General features: G+C 36.6%; 1 protein-coding gene across 2 annotated transcripts; it reads right to left on the bottom strand.

Annotated features, from left to right (window-relative positions):
- Window positions 1–981: 981 nt before the first annotated feature.
- Window positions 982–19,270, bottom strand: rnft2 (ring finger protein, transmembrane 2). 2 transcript variants are annotated; one of them, XM_052104972.1, is made up of 11 exons: window positions 19,173–19,270; window positions 17,810–17,887; window positions 16,870–17,228; window positions 16,292–16,414; window positions 15,962–16,038; window positions 15,580–15,680; window positions 15,042–15,195; window positions 6,556–6,705; window positions 2,676–2,741; window positions 2,382–2,483; window positions 982–1,470 (listed from the first exon to the last, which is right to left on the bottom strand). In XM_052104972.1, exons 1-11 carry the CDS (start codon window positions 19,268–19,270, stop codon window positions 1,336–1,338), a joined length of 1,443 nt encoding a protein of 480 aa, XP_051960932.1. In that variant the 3' UTR covers window positions 982–1,335. The 2 variants fall into 2 exon arrangements, with proteins under 2 accessions (XP_051960932.1, XP_051960940.1); XM_052104980.1 differs by lacking the exon at window positions 19,173–19,270 and adding an exon at window positions 18,503–18,629.
- Window positions 19,271–20,177: the final 907 nt, after the last annotated feature.

Genomic DNA, 20,177 nt, shown 5'->3' with positions numbered 1-20,177 from the left:
TGTGATTTTATTTGTTGTTTTTATGAGATATTCTCAATACTGTACTATTCTCAATGGAAGGCATATTTATACTGTAGGATGATTTGAGGTGTTTTTGATATGGATGTTTACAAATGAAGACAAACTGTTTTTAAGAACATTTTATAAAGAGCTTTTGGCTTGATTGTTTGTGTCAGTGTTAATATAGAAACTTTTTCATGACTGGGATTTCATGCGAATGTGAATCAAAGGGCATGCTACTGATGTTTACATAAGCTACAATCTTTTATAGTTTACACTACCATGTGTTTTAAAAATGTTTTACCTCTGCTATTTTGTTATTGTGAATTTTGTCACTAATAAAAATAATAAAAAAAAAAGCTTTACCGTAAATATACCTAGATAAACTGTGAAGTCTTTTAAATGTGATTATAAAATGTATAGTTCTGACACTAAATTCTGATTAGTCACAGTTGTAAGCAGTTACACAAACACCTGTGACCGCACATCAGTTGAATTCCATAGTAATGTGCGAAGCAGCTACTTTAATTGGCAATAGTAAACTGTAAGGCACTTACAAGAGAAGTCAATGGAGCCAGCCAGTAAACATTCAAATACACATTTTTAAAAAGAAAGCCACAAGACGTAAACATTGTACAAGATTTTACATGAACTACACAGATGAGGTTATAATAAGCGATTTTATCACACTAAAATCATGTTAACATGTACAATGTTTACATCTTGTGGCTTTACTTTTAAAACGGTGTGTATTTGAATATTTACTGGCTGGCTCCATTTACTTCCGTTACAAGTGCCTTAGTGTAACTGCAATGGTTTTTTTTTTAAACTAAGTTTAATTTTTTTTTTGTGGAACTCAACATTATGCCCCAAATGCTGATAATTGAGCTTAACTTGTATTGAACCTGTAACATTACTTAAAAATTATTTTAGACCTTTCCAAAAAATGATATCAGTAACAGCAGGAAATGATTAATTCCAGATGTGGTTCAGTTTAATAGCATAAATAAAAAAAGTAAATTACAAAACTTGTTCTTTGTCATTTTTTTATGACTTGAAACTTGAAAACAATTTAGCAAATTTTACTGAAAGTTTAATAGCAGGCATAAGGAGACAAAGAACACATTTCTCTCTCTCAACGCATATGAAGAAATGGTGGTATTGTACATTCCATTCAGCAACATGAAATTGTCAAAAGGTCCCTACAGTGCACTGCCATGTTTGATCACATTACAACTTTATTGATGGGAATGTAGAAACGTTTAATGCATGATGAAAATGCTTTCATTAATTTAAATGGATAAAACCATCTCTGCCATTCACCTGCACCTCTGATTAGTAAATCTGAAAGTGGGCGGAGGTGGTCCCGTCCTTCCAGTTCCGAAGAGTTTCCACCACAGATGATCGACAGAGTGGACACGTTCGTTCACGGTCGAACCAGAGGCACAAGCACTCCTCACAGAACACATGCTATGGAAAGAAAACATATTGAAGCACAACAAGACGGGTATGGAAAAAAAATAAATAATTTACTCACCCTCATGTTGTTCCAAACCTATATGACTTTCCTTCTTCTGTGGAACATGAAATGTGATTTTATGAAGAACATTTGGGGGATTCTTTTTACATATAATGAAAGTGAATTGGGACAGGGGCTGTCAAGCTCCAAAATGACTAAAAGCACCATAAAAGGAGTCCATACAACTTTTATACAGTATATACACTATAACATGTATCCCACTACTATAGACCATTCAACGTCTTTGACAACAAACCTAATGCAGCACATCTAATGGCTTATTTATATTTTATTTGAGAGTTACAGTGGAGGGGAAGATCAATTTCAGTCGGTTCATCACACTATTAGCTTCAGTAGACTACTTTTATGATACTTTATGGTGCTTTTTTGTAATTTTGGAAACTAGAAAGCCCCAGTCTCTATTAACTTACATTCTTGGACAAAAGCATCCAGTATATTCTTTTAAAAAAAACTACTTTTCTATTATACAGAACTAAAGTAAAGTCATACAGTTTTGGAATGGCATGATGATGATGATGCATACATTATATTTATTTTTGGTTGAACTATCATTTAAAGATGATAAGGGTTGAAGAAGATATGAGTAAACATTTGGGCAACAAACACTTGATCCATGAATCAATCACAATGTTGCCCTTTAATGGATTTTGCTAAATGACTACTTTTTCAAGTTTAAAACAACTGTAATCAAAGCTTAAAAAGATTGTGTACAACAGTCATCTTTCATCAATGAAGTTTGTCCCTTTTATGTGTTATTTTATGTTGTTCGGGGCTGAGAGAATCTGAATCTGTTGGTGCTATGCCACTTCCTGTATGATTAAACGGTTTAAAGGTCTCTCACCTGACAGAGCAGTGCGATTGGCTCTCTGAACTGCGCCTGGCAGATTGCACACATATCCCCTGCCTCACTGCACTGCTGAGCACTGGCTCTCGTACCGTAACTCTGTGAAACACATGCACACATGGTGTCAAGATGGTTAACCACTGCCTTGATGCGCAATTGCTCAAATTTAATACCATGACAATCAATGCACAATAAAACGGTGTCAACACGGAACAAGACATTGTTACATTATCTATAAAAATGTGAATTCAAAAGGCATGCTTATGTGAAAATGCATGCCACTACACTCACCTGTGTGTTGCACAGAATGACACAGGCTTTTCTAATGCCAGATATTCTTCCACACAGATCAAAAGACTGAAAAAGTACAAAATAACAATGAAGATTTTAATGGCACACAGACACCTTACAGCAAAGACCATTTCATGATCAAATAACCTGCATAATCAACTCTGAAAGAGATATTTGGAAATCTCTGATGCGATAAACCGCGTGAAATTTATCTCACTCTGATAAAGGCAAAGCCTTTATTTTTCAGCCCTCCTGAAATAATCGTATTTCAGGAGGTTTGAAAAATATACAATCCATAAAAAAAAATAAATAAAAATAAAAATAAAAAAGGAGGAATGTTTATAATATTCCAGTGCATATTTTAATAATTTCTTTAGCGCAAAGCAAAATAAAAGCCAATTATATAATAAACAACATGCTGTCTTTACACTATTACGCAAACTAGTTTTCTCACACAGTATTAATGAGTCTTATTCAGGAAAATATATAGCTGCTTGTATATTTTAGGAAGGGGATCACTCGCAAGGGGATCATCATACTTTAGAGGACATTTGTTTATTGTCAATTTTTCTAAGACCTTACATCCAGTGAAATAAAAAAATATATTCCTATGAAACTTAGACAAATTAAATATTGCCCTCTCCTTAAAACACACACACTCTAAAAGAAAAATTTGTCAGGAAGTAAACAAATAATTCTGCAATATCTTACATGACACAGTTGAAAAACTATATGCATAGTTTGGTTTAGTAGAAGTTGAGATTTCTGATCCAAACACTCATTTTAACTAAATGCGTATTAAATGGAGTCATTGCTAATTCTGCTAATAAATAAAGTATGTATATTAGTGTGCATAATACAACAATCAAACAGTGTCTTGCTTTCGTTTTCTTGATAACCGATTTCTATTGTTCTCAACAGATCTCAAATAAAATGAAAATTATAAAATAATAAGAAATATAAATGATACCAATTATTTTACAGTTGCTCGCAAGTACTAAGTAATATTAATTAACTACATGTACATATTGTGTAACTGTCTTGAGCAGCAGCATAATAATACACATTGTAATTCATTTTTGTAATATGTGTAGCAACGTACAAACAAGGACTTCTCAAACTCTGCTGCCTTGTCCTTCACAGAAACCCGGCTGAGTGAAGCCATTATAGACAGCGCGTTACATCTGCCGGGCTTTCAGCTGTTCAGAGCAGATCACATTGCAGAGTTAATGGGGAAACCAAAAGGGAGTGAACATGCTTTTACATCAATGAAAGTTGGTCTACAGATGTAACAACGTGAATGAAGACGTGCTGTCCTAATTTCGAAGCGCTCTTTATCAACTGTAAGCCTTTCTACTCGCCACGGTAGTTTGCCTCATTTATTCTAGCGAGTATTTATATTCCTCCACAAGCGTGTGTGAGCGCAGTGCCGCAACAGCTGGTGGATCAGATCACAGACATGGAACAATAATACCCGGACTGACTTATTATTGGTCATTAATCTTACAGTTCAAACAAAATCAATGTTTAAACACTGACCCTTAACACTTACTTAGTTTAACAATTTTAAACCATGACTAACTCCACATAAGTAATATTTACATTATATTCATACTTTTTAGCCAGGGGGGAACTGGCCCCCACAGTGAGTCTGGTTTCTCCCAAGGTTATTTTTCTCCATTAAATCAACATCTTATGGAGTTTTGTGTTCCTTGCCACAGTCGCCTTCAGCTTGCTCACTGGGGTTATTAATACAATTATTATTTAATTACTTATTTTTAAACAATCGTATTTTATCTAATTACACAATGATGACTCATCAACATTATAGACATTACAGTTTTATTGTCTGTTAATGCCTGATCTTCCGTAAAGCTACTTTGAAACGATGTGTGTTGTGAAAGGCGCAATACAAATAAAATTGACTTGACTTACTATTATTGCCGATTTTAACAGAGCCAACCTCACCCGTGAACTGCTAAAATACAGGCCGCACATTACATGCCCCACCAGAGACGGAAATGTACTAGATTATTAATATTAGAACATTAAAGGATGCATATCGCTCTGTCCCTAAAGCAGCTTTGGGACTCTGATCACTGTCTGGTTCATCGTCTTCCAACCTAAAGGTAAAAACTTAAATCAGCTAAACCTATAGTAAAGACTGTAAAAAATGTACCAGTGAAGTAGAGCTGGAACTACAAGCCTGCTTTGACTGCACTGATTTGAGTGTTTAGCTGCAGACATCAATCTGGACTAGCTCACAGATACTGTGACATCATATATTAGTTTCTGTGAGAATACGTGCATTCCTACTGGGATTTATTTAACATTCAACAATGACAAACCATGGTTTACAGCAAAACTCAGACAGCTTTGTCAGGCCAAAGAGGATGCTTACAGTGGTGGGGATAAAATTGTGTACAATCATGCTAGAAACACACTGAAAGAAAGAGAATTGAGTGGCTAAAAGAAGCGTACTCTGAGAAGCTGAGAAACAAGTTTTCAGCTAACAACCCTATATCAGTGTGGAGAGGCCTTAAAGACATTACCAACTACAAGACACCATCCCCCAACACTGTAGGAAATCAACAACTGGTTGACGATCTGAATGTGTTTTACTGTAGATTTGAAAAGCCCACACCCCACTCCCACTCAGACCTTCACTTCACACAAACATCAACACCTCCTGCAACCACCCTCCTCCCCCCTCCTGCTACTCAACCTTCACTTAAGTTCTGTGAGGAGGATATGTGCAGGGTCTTCCAGAAACAAAAGACAAGGTAAGCAAAAACAGTGCTCGCCCCACTACTCTTCTCCCTGTACACTAATTACTGCATCACTTGTCATTAGTGTACCAAGTTCTGCAAACTTCAAACTTCTTTGAAGTTTGCAGAAGACACTACTGTCATCGGCCTCATCCAGGTCTGTCTGGTGCAGTCAAAACAACCTGGAGCTGAACATGCTCAAAACACTGATGACAGTGGACTTAGGAGAAACACCCCAACAGTCACCGATCTGCCTTACATTGTGTAGTCCCCCTCACAGTGCCAGCACAGTGCCAACTCGCATCTCAAAATTGCATTCTGAGAATTGCATTCTGAGATGCTATTCTTCTCACCACAATTGTACAGAGCGGTTATCTGAGTTACCATGGACTTGGTTAGCTCGAAACAGCTGCCGCTCAGTGGATGTTTTTTGTTTTTGGCACCATTTTGAGTAAATTCAAGAGACTGTCATGTGTGAAAATCCCAGGAGATCAGCAGTTACAAAAATACTCTAACCAGCCAATCTGGCACCAAGAACAGCCATACTGGTTCAAACTGACAAAGTCTACGGTAACTCAGATAATCGCTCTGAACAACTGTGGTGAGAAGAATAGCATCTCAGAATGGTATTCTGAGAAGCGGGTTGGCGCTGTTTTGGTGGCACGAGGGGGACCTACATAATTTTAGGCAGGTGTTTTTAATGTTGTGGTTGATCGGTGTATATATTTTGTCTTATTGTGTATTTCTATACATATATATATATGTTCTATTCACTTTTTATATTATTTATCTCTGTCTTGTTGTATTGTTTGTGCACTGGAAGCTTCTATCACAAAGACAAATTCTTTGTATGTGTAAACATACTTGGCAATAAAGCTCATTTTGATTCTTACACTGTAAATAAAGTTTGACCAATATAAAATAGATTTAATAATGTACTCTATTATAAAATAGAATAAACTATAATATAAAATAATCCATGTTAATGGATGTTTAAGCTCCAAACACTATAATGAAATAATAAAAAAAAAAACTTGTAATGAATTAAAAAAGACATCAAAGCCTGTGACCTTTTTGACGGTTTCAAATGAGACAGAAATCAGATAGGCTACCTTGCACAGACTGTAGATGATAATCAGTGTTGCCCCCAGGAAATAGCTGCTGGATGGATCTTCACCCATGATGTACTTATACCACAACTGGATGGGAACCAAAGCTCTGAAGAGTTGACTCAGCTCCTCTATTAGCAGATAAAACTTCCCCTGTAAAGTCACACAGATACAGATCTGAGCCCAAACCTCAGAGTTAAGCATTGATCTGTGCTCGGCCTGACCAAATAAATCTATTGGGATAAGAAAGCCTCAGAGATCAGCACTTCTATGTTGTACTAAGCAGGGCAGATAGCAAAAATGATCCACAAAGTTTCAAAAGATTAAGATATGACCATCAATCAAATTGATACGTATGAGAGTTGAATCATGGGTGTGAGATGCAGTATGTTTTTTTATTCAAGTTAACTTAACTGTGATGATTATAACCTTGATGGGCACACAATTTGTCGATTTGTTCAAAAACAAGACAGACCCTGATATAAAAGACTGAAAAAAAAAAAAAAAAAAGAGAAACTATCTATTAAATCACTGTTTTAATTTCATAATAATATACAGTGGCCCCCAAAAGTATTTGGACACTTAAGCAACACTAATGTCATTGCATTAGATAACAAAATATCAAAGCTTGAAGCAACTGCAAAACATTATGCAAGTTTTACTGTGTTCAGCTTAAAAATTCAGCACATTTACTGCAAAATTCTAACAGCAATCTACTGCAATTCTTAAATACCACAGTTTGCTGTCAAAAATATTGCAATCAGGGAGGAGAGCAGGCTCATTGTGAAGTGAATTTTTACAGTAAATAGCTGTTATTTGCAAAGTATTTTGGGAAAATGAATTTTAAAAATCCTAATTCCATTTTTGGCAAAAACTAGTGATGTTTTGAACTAGTGATGTTTAAGCCCCAAAGTGTAATAGAGCTTACATATGGTCAGTGTTCATGCTGTTGACAAAACAATCCTACAACCAATCCTGCCACAGTGCAGCCTTCAAGTGCATAAATGCAATTAAAAAAAGTACTTTTCTTTAAAATATTAACAAGCTTTAACTGTTCTATTTAATTTTTGTTCTTATTTTACAAAAAATACTGTATATTTTAAAAACAGTATTGCACGGTGAAATACAGATAAGCCCTTGCACTTGAATAAAGTACAGTATGTACACTTAGTCAATGCATTGGGGGTTTATATGGACAAGGTTTAGATTCAAATAAATTGAGTTCTTGGCACTTTTTAGTGTTGTTGTTTCATTATAAATAGTTTTGTTTGAAGTCACTATTATGGTGATTCGTGTTCCAATAAGCTGGCACCTTGGACCTTCTTTGTTATGTTCTTCCTGGAAGCGAAAAAGCTAACCTTAAGATCTGACTGTTAATCTGATCATAACTTGTAAATAGTGCATGTCATTATTAAGTACATAATAATATAACTGTAAGCATTTAAAGAGAGTTCTGCAATGTGATTTAGAAAACGGAGTGTTGTTTCTCGAGAACTTCTGCATTGTAAGCCAGACACACACAGATATCAATACTCAGCATACAAAACTCAACAATGGTGACAATCAACAAACATACTTTTAGATAAAAAAGTAAAATATGAACATTAAAAAAAACAAGTAACTAAGACAGCAACAAAAACAACAGAAAAACAAACCAGTAAAAATCCATGAACTTTCTTCATACCACAGTGCATTATGGGAACTTAAGCAGCAACATAGTAATGTGAACATCACACTATAAAAGTTCATCTGTAAATATACAAGAGATTACTGTACTAAAACACATTTGTGTTGCATTTTCAAATAATGTGTGCAGCTGTAGTAATACAGTATTATACTGAAATGTACTACAACAGAAAGAGCTACAGAGCTTTAAAAAAAACAGTCCATCACTAGTGAAACTGCTTTCAGTAACATACTGTACAACGCTGCTGCCACAACTGTACTGTAATTACTTTGAAAACAGTAGCTATCAATATTTGATGAATACAGTGAAAAACTGCATTTGAGCTTTACATTAAGTGTGCTGACTGTATATTTGCAGTGCCCTATAAAGTTCCAAATTTTTTTTCCATTTGATATTTAAAATTAATAATTTGATACTAAACCTTTCCTTAATTTAACAAACCCATCATGTCCATGAGGTTTGTGGTACTGTATAAGGGTTGTTGACAAATTAAGCCATTTGAGATCCAGTTTAAACCCATGTATCAAGTTTAGAATGTAATATTTGTGTTCATGCTGGTTTCACACATTTATGAAAAAAACATTAAGAGCATTTTCTTTGTACACAACTTAAACAACAATCTTAAAAACGTTTTCAAACATATTTTCTATGTAAAAAAATATAAATAGTTTTTACAAATATTATGAATTTCTGAGTCACAAATACAACAAAGCTTTATTAGGTTACTCTATTTGACATGAACAAAATGTAGCTATTCATAAAAATAAAAAAAAAATCTGCTTTTTAAAAAAAAATTAATTGCATGCACTCAGGTTTTAAAAGGGTCTTCTCTGTTTGACAAATCAGATAGCACCGAGAGCACAATAACAGAACGATTATAGCACAATAAATGTCTATAAAATGATGTAAGAGCATGCAGAGTTCCAAATGCTCATTCATTTCACTATGATGCTTGCAAGTGTTCCAACAATGATTCCAACCCTTTAATAATGTCTTAATAAAAAGATATACACTCAAGCACAGATACGATGACAATAATAATAATAATAATAATAACAACAACAACAACAACAAACTACACATCCTTCCTCAAGCCGAATTTGAACAAGATCTTAGTCACATCTCATCTGTTCGTTCATTAACTGTGAACATTTTACCCTCAAGCTTTAAAGATTATGACATGAGGAGGGGGATGGGGGGTTCTTCTGCTCAAATATGGCCACAGTCCAACGCTCTGCACTCTCCTGGCAATTTCACCGCACAGCACACAAAACTGGCAGAAACACAGTACACCTGCTACCCACATAAAATGTAACAAACTCCCCCTACCCAAACCCTAATCATAACATTATAAAAGTAGCGGGTGGCTGCAAAACTCTGATTTAGTGTCAAAGTGCAACACTCACAGATTTCATGCTAAGACGCGTCATGCGGCTCTCTGCTATAAACCATGTCTACACTGAGACCAAGCAACACAACGCAAAAAGAAAATCTCACTCATTGTATTACAGTAATTATAATCATTCTGTCCAGAAACAATTACTTTATATTTAAAATCCACGGAAATTAAATAGAGTAAAAATTTTATTAAAATGTAAGTGCATATACATCAAGTACACTCAACAAATTTTATTTGTGCTCCTTGTTAAATTTAGTTGTAACATAATGCTTCAACATTTCCACCACAACTGAATTTTATTGACATGCAATCAATCAAGTTCAATTAAGCTTCGGCCACACTAGGCTTTGAGCATGCGAAATTACTTCGGACACCATGGCGGACATAATGATACGCTCAAGGGCTTCTGGTTTTAATATATAATAAATCACAAATAATGAATAATAATATATTAAAAATGTTCAAATATACTGTCAACTCACTTTCCTGCAGAAAAAAAAAACATGCAGCTTTGAAATATGTATTTTTTGCATTGAGAGCTTTTATTGGTCACGGGAGTTCCCCAAGCTTGAACTGTTTTCTGGAGCAGAATTCAAAATGTCTTCGCTTGAGCTTGCGTTTTGAGATTGCGAATGCATCTGAATGGATGTGGAGTGCGAAGTGTAGAGTGACTGCATCTTTAAGCCACTTGCGTTGTGACTACAAATAATTTTCATTGGCCATTACCAGATGGACATGTGATGCCCGTTGACTCTCCATAATTCAAATTATGACTGTTAAATTTTTAACTAAAAGATATGGTAAAATGCATTTAAGTTTGTCCAACAAGACTAAATCAAAACCATTTAAATAAAATAAATTGTTGAAAAATTGTATTTAATTGTGTGGAAAAGTTTTCCTTTAAGGTCATTGAACATTTTAATTTCATGCAATCCCATCTGTATTATGCATATTTTAATCAAAGAAAAGGATTGGGGGAAAAAAAAAAAAAACACCTTGCAAGTTTTTCATCTTTAAAAAGCTTTGATATTTCTATGACACATGCCCAATAAATCAAGTTAATTATTAATATTCACAAAGGACTGTCTATATCTGAGACAGTTATCGCTCATCCAAGAACAACAACATTGTTGTGAAAGTCTAAATGAATGTCTCAAGTTGTAATCACCCACATCAAGAGCTTACAGCATGACACAAGTCACAGCGCAAGATGCAAAATGACTTGTTGGACTCCACCTGACAGCGATTAATCACCCTGTTGGGGAGCTTTCAAGCTAACTGACGGAGATCTGTAACCTCCGTATGCAAGCAATTCATCTTAGCCAGAGTCCCTGCAGTCCTGTACTCGCTCAAACTTAGTGATTAGACAAACTGAAGCTGGAATCCAGCCAGCAACTTAAAAGTTATTCCAACCGCATTGTGTGGGAGGGTGCGTTTCCTCTTAGTCTTAACAGCAGTGTCTGCAACTTCAAAACAGTGAAGAAAACAATTAGCGTAAATGTGAAGAGGTCTTTAGGATGGGAGACAGTTTAATTTAACCAAGGGCACTGATCAAAGCAGTTTTTTGTTGGAACTGTGGCTTAGCAGAGAGCGCACAGTACGATCCAGAAATATTGAACTGTGGTGCTCATTTGGAAGATGCAGGTTTGATTCCGGCCCTTGTTATGTAATGATCCCATCCAGCCTCTTCTCTCCAGCACTAAAAAGCATCTTCTCTTTGTAAATTAGTTAAAAAAAAAAAAAAAAGATAAATACATTGCCCAACGCACCCATTTTTTCTCGCATATCAAAATCCCTCATCGCACATCACATCATAATTGCGACTTTCCGAGCTTGGATGAAGGAACTTCCCAGGAGGACCTCAAGGCATAACTACCTCAAGGATAGGGTAAACTACACTTTTCCACATGCAGTTACATTTCACGCAGTCAAGCCTTTCAAAGTATACTCTTTTAACCACAAGCCCGTACGGAAGTGTTGGACGCATGTGCACAACTGCTTAGTGCTAGTTTTTAGTACAGTCAACGTGCAGGCAATGTGCAAAGACATGGACTGCCCATGCTGCATAAAATGCTCTAAGTGCGTAACGTGCTGCTGAAGAAATTTGCATCACGCACACTGTGGGCAAGATGTACCTGCACGTGGAAAACCAAAGTATACAATGGCCTTTAGAACACATTGCGACAAGCTCACATGATATGGCTGATGAGTCAAGAGAAATTATATACATATTTGTATATAATATTTCAATATTTGCAAATATATTTAATACCAAATAAGTATCAATATTAGTCTTATCGAATTACTTTTTTACCCAGCATTTGTGTGTGCTATGTATTATTATGCATATTAGCGTATTCTGCATTGTTAGCTTAGTAACAAACTAAAGTCAAACTGTATTAAATTACTCAATTGTGAATCATGTCTGCTCTGTGCAAAACAAACTTTTGTGGTGCACAGATTTGTTGCCTATAAAATCACTTATGAAGTTCCATTTTAGTCAAGATGCTTCCTATGGATCTGTTCACAACGGACGCATTTTTTTGCATTCATCCGCGCAGTTTTTCGATTGTTTTCCTATGTAAATATGCGTTACACTGACATCTTTGACAACTGCGCAGGGTCTCTCTCTCTTATCAGTGTCTGTGCAAGAATGCAAAGTTTTTTGAGATGCCATGCCAAGTTAAAAAGAACTTCAAACACACCTCGAGACACCTGCGTTCTGTTATATTCATTGCGCTGCATCCACGTTTTTTTTTCCGGTCAGAACGGCTGATAGGTAGCTGACTCTGGAACAGAGCTTTTGGCCCCTTGAATTTGCAGTTCTTATCTGTGTGTGCAATGAAGTGTTTTAGACAGTGGGTGTTCATATTGGCATGCACAGGCTTGCTGGTGTGATTGTGCAAGAGGTTTTCCTGACATGTATGGATGCACATTTATGTGTTGTGTCTTTGTAGTTGTGGAGTTGCTAGGCATGGAAAGTCAGCGGAAAGCCTTACACATTGACCATGACATCACTGCCTGAAAGAGAGCCACCTGGGCATGATACAAGAGGTGGAAAGTGTGCATGTGTTTGTGTGTTTGGTTTAAGGGGCTGGGTATGGAGATGATTTGGGGTTGGAGATAATAGTTGGAAATGTATGTGGGATGGAACAACGGTAGGTTCCTGGAAGAGAACTTCAGAGGAACAAAAACTGTGTGCCAGCCAGGCAGACGCAGTGGCAAAGTGTGTGTATTTGAACCAAACAAATGCTTATGGCGCCTAGGCTCCTCTATTTGACTCACCCCAATATTGGAAAGAGTGTTGTGTTTACAGAGTGGCATATTCTGTTGTAATAGACTATAGAAGCAACACAGTGACTCCAATAAATGTGTGATTGTGCAAGTGTGTGTGCGTGCGTGCAAGTGTGTTTTCCACTGAGAGGTGACCTCATCCTAGCCCCAGTGTGCCAATGAGCTCACACGCTGCCTTCCAAACAGCCAACCACGCAGGCAGGGTGACACTGCACACTATGTTTTTTCTCATTATGTTTTACTTGCCAGTTAAACCCAGTTTGAACTGGTGCCTTGGAATTGAATGGAGGTACCTGGGATGTCTTCCAAGCTCATAGTATCTAATTATACTACAACTCTAAAATATAAAGACTGAACAGGGTCGATACAGGTAGATCAAAAACTTTGGGAAGTTGCTATTGTGTTTTATGCAGCTTTGTTTGGCTCAGCTTTGATGCTCATGAGATTGAAGATATAATGTATTGCAAACATATAGAAGAATCAAACATTCCCTATTCAAATTTACCAAAACAACAATAATTTTTTCCACAAACCCAAATTCTTGCTTTTTTGCACCTGTTATCTATGTTACATTCACAAACCCACTATATTAAACCACTATAAGCATAATATGAACAAGTGACATTTTTGCATGCATTGTCTTTAGGCTTGTATGTTTGTGTACATTTTTTGAGGGAGGGGGCAATATATTGGCACAAATTGCTCCTTTTTGGTTGTTTGAATTTCAAAATACCTGTAAAGAACATGTCCAGCTCATATTTCACCCCAAAATCGAAAGTATAAAATTAGATATTATATTTTGCACAATGAAAATCTTCAATTAAGCCCCCCAATCCTCATTCCTGTAATGTAAAAATGTAAAAAAAAAATAAAGCGTGTATATATATATATATATATATATATATATATATATATATATTTGTATTTTTTATTTTTTAATTTATTAAGTATTTTAACATCATGGTAGAACTTGTTGTACTGCTTTTAATTTATGCTGATTTTAATTAAAATAAAAATCAGACAGACCAGATGATTTTCATTAATATATTACAGTAATGAGAATCTTTTGTGAATCATTATTGAGAATAATGAGAATTACTAACAAACTCAAAAGTAAAACATCCACCAGTATTACAGTAATGACAATTGAGAGGGCACCTTTTTTTTGAGATTCACCTTTTTACCAAAAGATATCCCATATGTATGAATATACCGTATAGAGAGAGAGAGAGACAGAGTACATACACCAATAAGCCACAACATTAAAACCACATGCCTAATATTGTGCAGGTCCCCCTCATGCCGCCAAAACAGGGCCAACCCAAATCTCAGAATAGCATTCTGAGAGGATATCCTTCTCAACACAATTGTACAGAGTGGTTATCTGAGTTACCGTAGACTTTGTCAGTTCGAACCAGTCTGGCCATTCTCTGTTGACCTCTCATCAACATCCGCATTTCCATCCGTAGACTCACTGGATGTTTTTTGTTTTTGGAACCATTCTGAGTAAACTATAAAAGACTGTTGTGCAAGAAAATCCCAGGAGATCAGCAGTTACAGAAATACTCAAACCAGCCCATCTGGCACCAACAATCATGCTACGATCGAAATCACTGAGATCAAATTTTTTCCCCACTCTAATGGTTGATGTGAACATTAATGTGCTCCTGACCCGTATCTGAATGATTTTATGCACTGCAATGCTGCCACAAGATTGGCTGATTAGATAATCGCATGGATGATTGCTGGTGCCAGACAGGCTGGTTTGAGTATTTCTGTAACTGCTGAACTTCTGGGATTTTCACACACAACAGTCTTTATATTTTACTCATAATGGTGTCAAAAACAAAAAACATCCAGAGAGTGGCAGTTCTGCAGATGGAAATGCCTTATTGATGAGAGAGTTCAACAGAGAATGCCAGACTGGTTTGAATTGACATAGTCTACCGTAACTCTACCGTAACTCATATAATCACTCTGTACAACTGTGGTGAGAAGGATATCATCTTTCATAATTTTTATATTTTTTATTTATTTACTGTAGTATATGACCATTTTATAACACTGTTGAAAGATTACCAAAAAAAAAACATTGAATTGTTGTCTTACCCTGGACTTGAAAGCGAGGATCATTTTAGGCAGGAACAGAATGAAGCATTTGATCTCCATGGTGAAATATTTCAGCACAAAATCTGTTATTCCAACAGCCCATATCAGGTCAAAGAAATCAAATCGGTTGATGTTTGGCTTCGCAAAAAAAAGGCTGAGGGGAAAAAAATTATTATATTTTAATATTTATTTAATATATAATTTTAATCACATTATAATATTATCACATATTAATTTTATAACATTTACTCAGGATGAATTAGGAAATAATAACAAAAGAAATTTAAAACAAAATGTAGAAGTTGGTTCCCATGTGATTAATGAAAAATTATGGGAAACTAAATACTCACAAATGCTGATATACACAAACAATAAATGAGAGATCACTCTGCAAAATGACAAAATGGCATAAATGAATGTTTAGAAAGATGTGAATAACCCAAAAACACAAATGAACCAAAGAGGAACAAACAGAAAAACATAAAACAAATGTACGTTTAATGCATGTAATCATAGTTACTAATGAATGTCAAAGTACCTGTTGTGTAGTTCTTCAGCACTGAATGTGTAGTACAGATACACAATGTTGCCAGCGAGAAAGATCATAATCCAGAGAGCAGTAAACACAGACCTCTCCTCCTAAAAAATAAATCCATGCACAATGTGACACATATAGGGTGTAGCAAAGATAACTTTCTAAAAACATATTAGTGCAAAATATAATACCAAACAATGAATCAGAGCTATGGCTTAGCTGTTGGTGCACATTGAGCCATGGTGCTCATTTGGGATTTTGAATCGGGCCTGTGTCTAGTCCCCAACCCATGCCTCACTTTCTCCCTGTAATCTCTCTGCTGCCTCCATCAATAAAAGTGCTCAAAAGTCCAATAATAAAATAAAAACAACCATGCAAATCTTACCCGCAGAGCAACCTGATGCTTCAGAGTTGAATTAGCAAAGGCAAACGTGCTGATCATTCCAATGCAAACAGCAATTCCTAAGAAACGCAAAGAGCTGCTGAAAAGACACTGTACTGTTGTAAATACATTTAATATTATAATTATCTTTGTGCCATAAAAATAAAAACATCCTTTTGCAATGTTTCATGTCATAGTACCACATTTCACAACATGCGTTCGGACAAAACAAGCACAATTTCTGTGACAACAGCTGTGAATTTGACTGCATTTTTAATTTCATAGTAAAGGCAGCTCATGATCGAGCCTATATTGATGAGCACTGGAACCTACCAAGCTTGTGCTGAAAGCAGACTTTAGTGAGGAGAATGAGGATAAATGGGAATCCTCTCTGTAGCCATGTGACCACAGCCTTGAGCTCAGAGAGAGCAGGAGCTGGTGTAGAGGCATCATCACCTGAGAGGACAACATTTTCATTATAGAAGACATTTCAAAGACTTTACACCAAGCATTTCACAATAATAAACAATTATAATCATAAAATACAATAGTTTTGACTTTTGGCAAAAAAGTGCAGCTTATTCTGGCCAAGAACTGCACACTTATAGAAGAAGGAGCCATCTGACTTGCATTCTGTAGTATTAAAGTTTGTTTTTGAGTGTCAACTGTGGGCAGGTAAATATGAAATATGATATAACTGACAACAATTTGAAAGCCTAAGCACAGCCAATCAGTTAAGAACTGGCGATTTCTGCCATTTGACATATGCACCATTTCATCTGAGATGAACTAGCATTATACTAACAAAAAGTTCATCAAATCATCACATTATGAACATTTCAGAGACAGTCTTTTAGACAAATGTTTATAAGTCGTGTTGACGTGGATTGTGGATACACAGAAGTTCTCACCTCCATCATCTCGGCTCCCGTGTCTCTCAGCTGAAGTGGCAGCATGCAGGAGAGAGGAGCGATGATGATGGTGGTGATGATGATGATGGTGCTGAGGAGGCCGAGGGAGGTAAGGCTGGCTCTCCGTTCTGTGAGAGCCTTCGTCCCTCGATGCGGACGTCATCTGGATGAAAACGTCCGGGGGAGAACCCAGAACTAGTCCTGCAGCCTGGAACGGAGCTGAGGACACATTCCCAGCAGAGACCCCTACCAGTCCAGAGAAGAGCTGCTGAGGGGATGTAGGAGAGTCTGGCTTCAGACAGTCAAACACTCCTCCTTCATCAAGACTGCTCTCTGATCCGAGAGTCTGACTTCTATTCCTGCAGTAACAAACAGTGTTTGTTAGCGTCAAGCAATTCCCAAACTAACAGGTCTTTAACAAACTTTATAGGAATATTCCAGATTTAATAAAATTTTAGATCAATTAACAGGATTTGTGGCATAATGTTGATTTACTCATCCCTCATTTTCTTTAAAAAAAACACAAATCTGGGTCTAGCTGATGGACCAACACAGCCATGCTTTTCACCAGCAAAACGTGGCTGGTGAAATCATGGAAGCCAGTTGGGGACAACATCACACCAGCACCCAAAATTAATTAATTAATTAATTCCTTGCATTTATATAGTGCTTTTCTAGGCACTCAAAGCGCTTTACATAGTATAGGGGGAATCTCCTCAACCACCACCAGTGTGCAGCATCCACCTGGATGATGCGACGGCAGCCATAGTGCGCCAGAACGCCCACCACACACCAGCTATTGGTGGAGAGGAGAGAGTATAGTTATGTAGCCAATTCAGGACATACAGTACATTGGTGATCAGCTTTTCCGTCAGGAGAGAATAAAATTAGTCCTGTGGAGCTATCACATATGTCTATGACAATATGAGTAAAGTTAAACCTTTCAGGTGGCATTCCCTCAGTGTTGCTGCTGTGGCGTCTCTGCATGGCACCCGCTTTATCACCAGGAGCTCCAAAACTGCAAAGAAACAGGCTCTCAGATTCCAATTTAGAAACACTTGTTTCATACCCTTGTTCAATGCAATACGTAATAGGAAAAAAGTTGATGGAGTATGAAAGGATGAAAATATTTATATATTTGGCATGCAAGGCCAGCAGAAAAGGCTTTGCTGGCCCTGATAATTTGCCACTGCCATTTGTGTTATCCCATAATTGTGATGACTTTATTAAAAAATGAGGTCAACTGTAATAATAAAACATGAGCAAGTGTGTCCAAACATTTGACAGCCAGTGTAATTTACATTCAACAATTAACTTAAAATGTGCAAAAGAACACCCCATAACAGTATAGTACATACAGACCATACATAAATGAGACAATTCAGCATATATCATAGATATGTGTGTGTGTGTGTGTGTGTGTGTATATATATATATATATATATATATATAATTAAGCATCTTATAAATACTAAGTATCTTACTTATATACTTATAAAATATATTTACTTAATTATATTTAGGTCCACAACATAAACAACCCAATGTTCAATAAGCCTTTTAGTGACAACTATTGCATTTAATACGTTCAAAATCACATCAAATGTGTTATAAATTGACAAGATCATCTTACCGTTGTCATGGCTAACAATATACAGTCATAAATCAACATTTAATTGGTCCTTTTCGTGAAATGTATTCACATAAACAACACAAAACAAGAGACCACCATTATAAACTGATTCGTTGACGCAGAGCGGAAGCGACCCGGTTTGTTTCCGCAAGAACACGCGTCAGGCAGCCAATCACGACGCGCCGCTGCTCTGCATTTCCGCAAGGAGAGATCTGATGTTGTACTGCCTGATTTCTGCAACAGTTTTAATCTCATTAATACGTTATCGAAACATATAACATTTTCGTTTTCCCGTGATCGTAAATGTTGTATTATACTATCACTGTGCACATTCCGATCGATTTACACAGCCGGTGATTAGAAAACAGTCAGGTTTTGTTTACATTTTTGCAGCTGAATATGTCCGTATGAAATGTCATATCTTTGTGTAACCAGAATTAATAACATTTCACGCATAAAAATGGGTTAAATTCTGCTACAACATGCTGTTTTCCATCTAAGGACGGCTATCGAGCCCTTTGTCGGCCTGTGTCTGTTAAAGGTAGCTTATGAAAGCAATTTTAAATTTTCATTTTCACACATAAGTGTTAGTAATGTAAGTGTTGTTGTGTAAAGTGGGTCTCTCTAACTGAGATCTATAGTAGTGTTTATTAAGCTCGATCGCATCTACCTGGATCTGCTGCACATCCAGAAGAACGCCTCCATGGTGCTGCGCCGGCTCTTACGCAAGCGTTGGGTCCTGGGGGTCGTGTTTGGATTGTCCCTCATCTACTTTCTCACCAGTACCCTCAAACAGGTATGTTGGGTTTTGGATGCTGGTACCCAACCTGGGATGCAGATGTAGTGTAGCCTAGCCAGTAGCCACTAGGGCTGAACCCATTTTGAATATTTGGCCAATACCAATATTCTTTTGTATAAATAAATTTGGCCCATACAATAGTCAATAAATAATATATTATTTTTATGAATATATATTTTGTAAAGTACCATAATATATACTGTGAAATCTGTCATCAAAACATTATAACATGTTTTTATTTTCATTGGCTGATATAGATAGCAGTATGGCTGTTGTCATATACAGTGCATTCAGAAAGTATTCAGACCCCTTCACGTTTTGTTATGTTGCAGCCTTATGCTAAAGTGCTTTAAATTATAATTTTTTTCACATCAGTCTACACTCCATACCCCATAATGACAAAGCAAAAACCAGATTTTTGATAACTTCAAAAGAAACAACTGAAATATCACATTGGCATAAGTATTCAGACCCTTTTACTCAGTACTTAGTTGAAGCACCTTTGGCAGTGATTACAGCCTCAAGTATTTTTGGGTATGATGCGACAAGCTTTGCACACCTGGATCTGCCGATCATGCCAAGCTCTGGCAGGTTGGATAGGGACAATCAGTGGACAGCCGTTTTCAGGTCTCAGGATGTTCGATTGGATTCAACATGGGCTCTGGCTGGGCCACTCAAGGACATTCACAGAGTTGTCCCTAAGCTACTCTTGCGTTGTTTTGGCTGTGTACTTAAGGTCATTGTCCTGTTGGAAGGTGAACTGGAGCACTCTGGACAATGTTATCTTTGTATTTTGCTGCGTTCAGCTTTCCTTCATCCCTGACCAGTCCCCCAGTCCCTGCCGCTGAAAAACATGATGCTACCACTACCATGCTT

This window comes from Xyrauchen texanus, chromosome 3, assembly GCF_025860055.1.
Source record: "Xyrauchen texanus isolate HMW12.3.18 chromosome 3, RBS_HiC_50CHRs, whole genome shotgun sequence".
Taxonomy (NCBI): domain Eukaryota; kingdom Metazoa; phylum Chordata; class Actinopteri; order Cypriniformes; family Catostomidae; genus Xyrauchen; species Xyrauchen texanus.
Note: the sequence above shows the minus strand (reverse complement) of the source record. Positions and strands in the feature narration are given on the sequence as shown.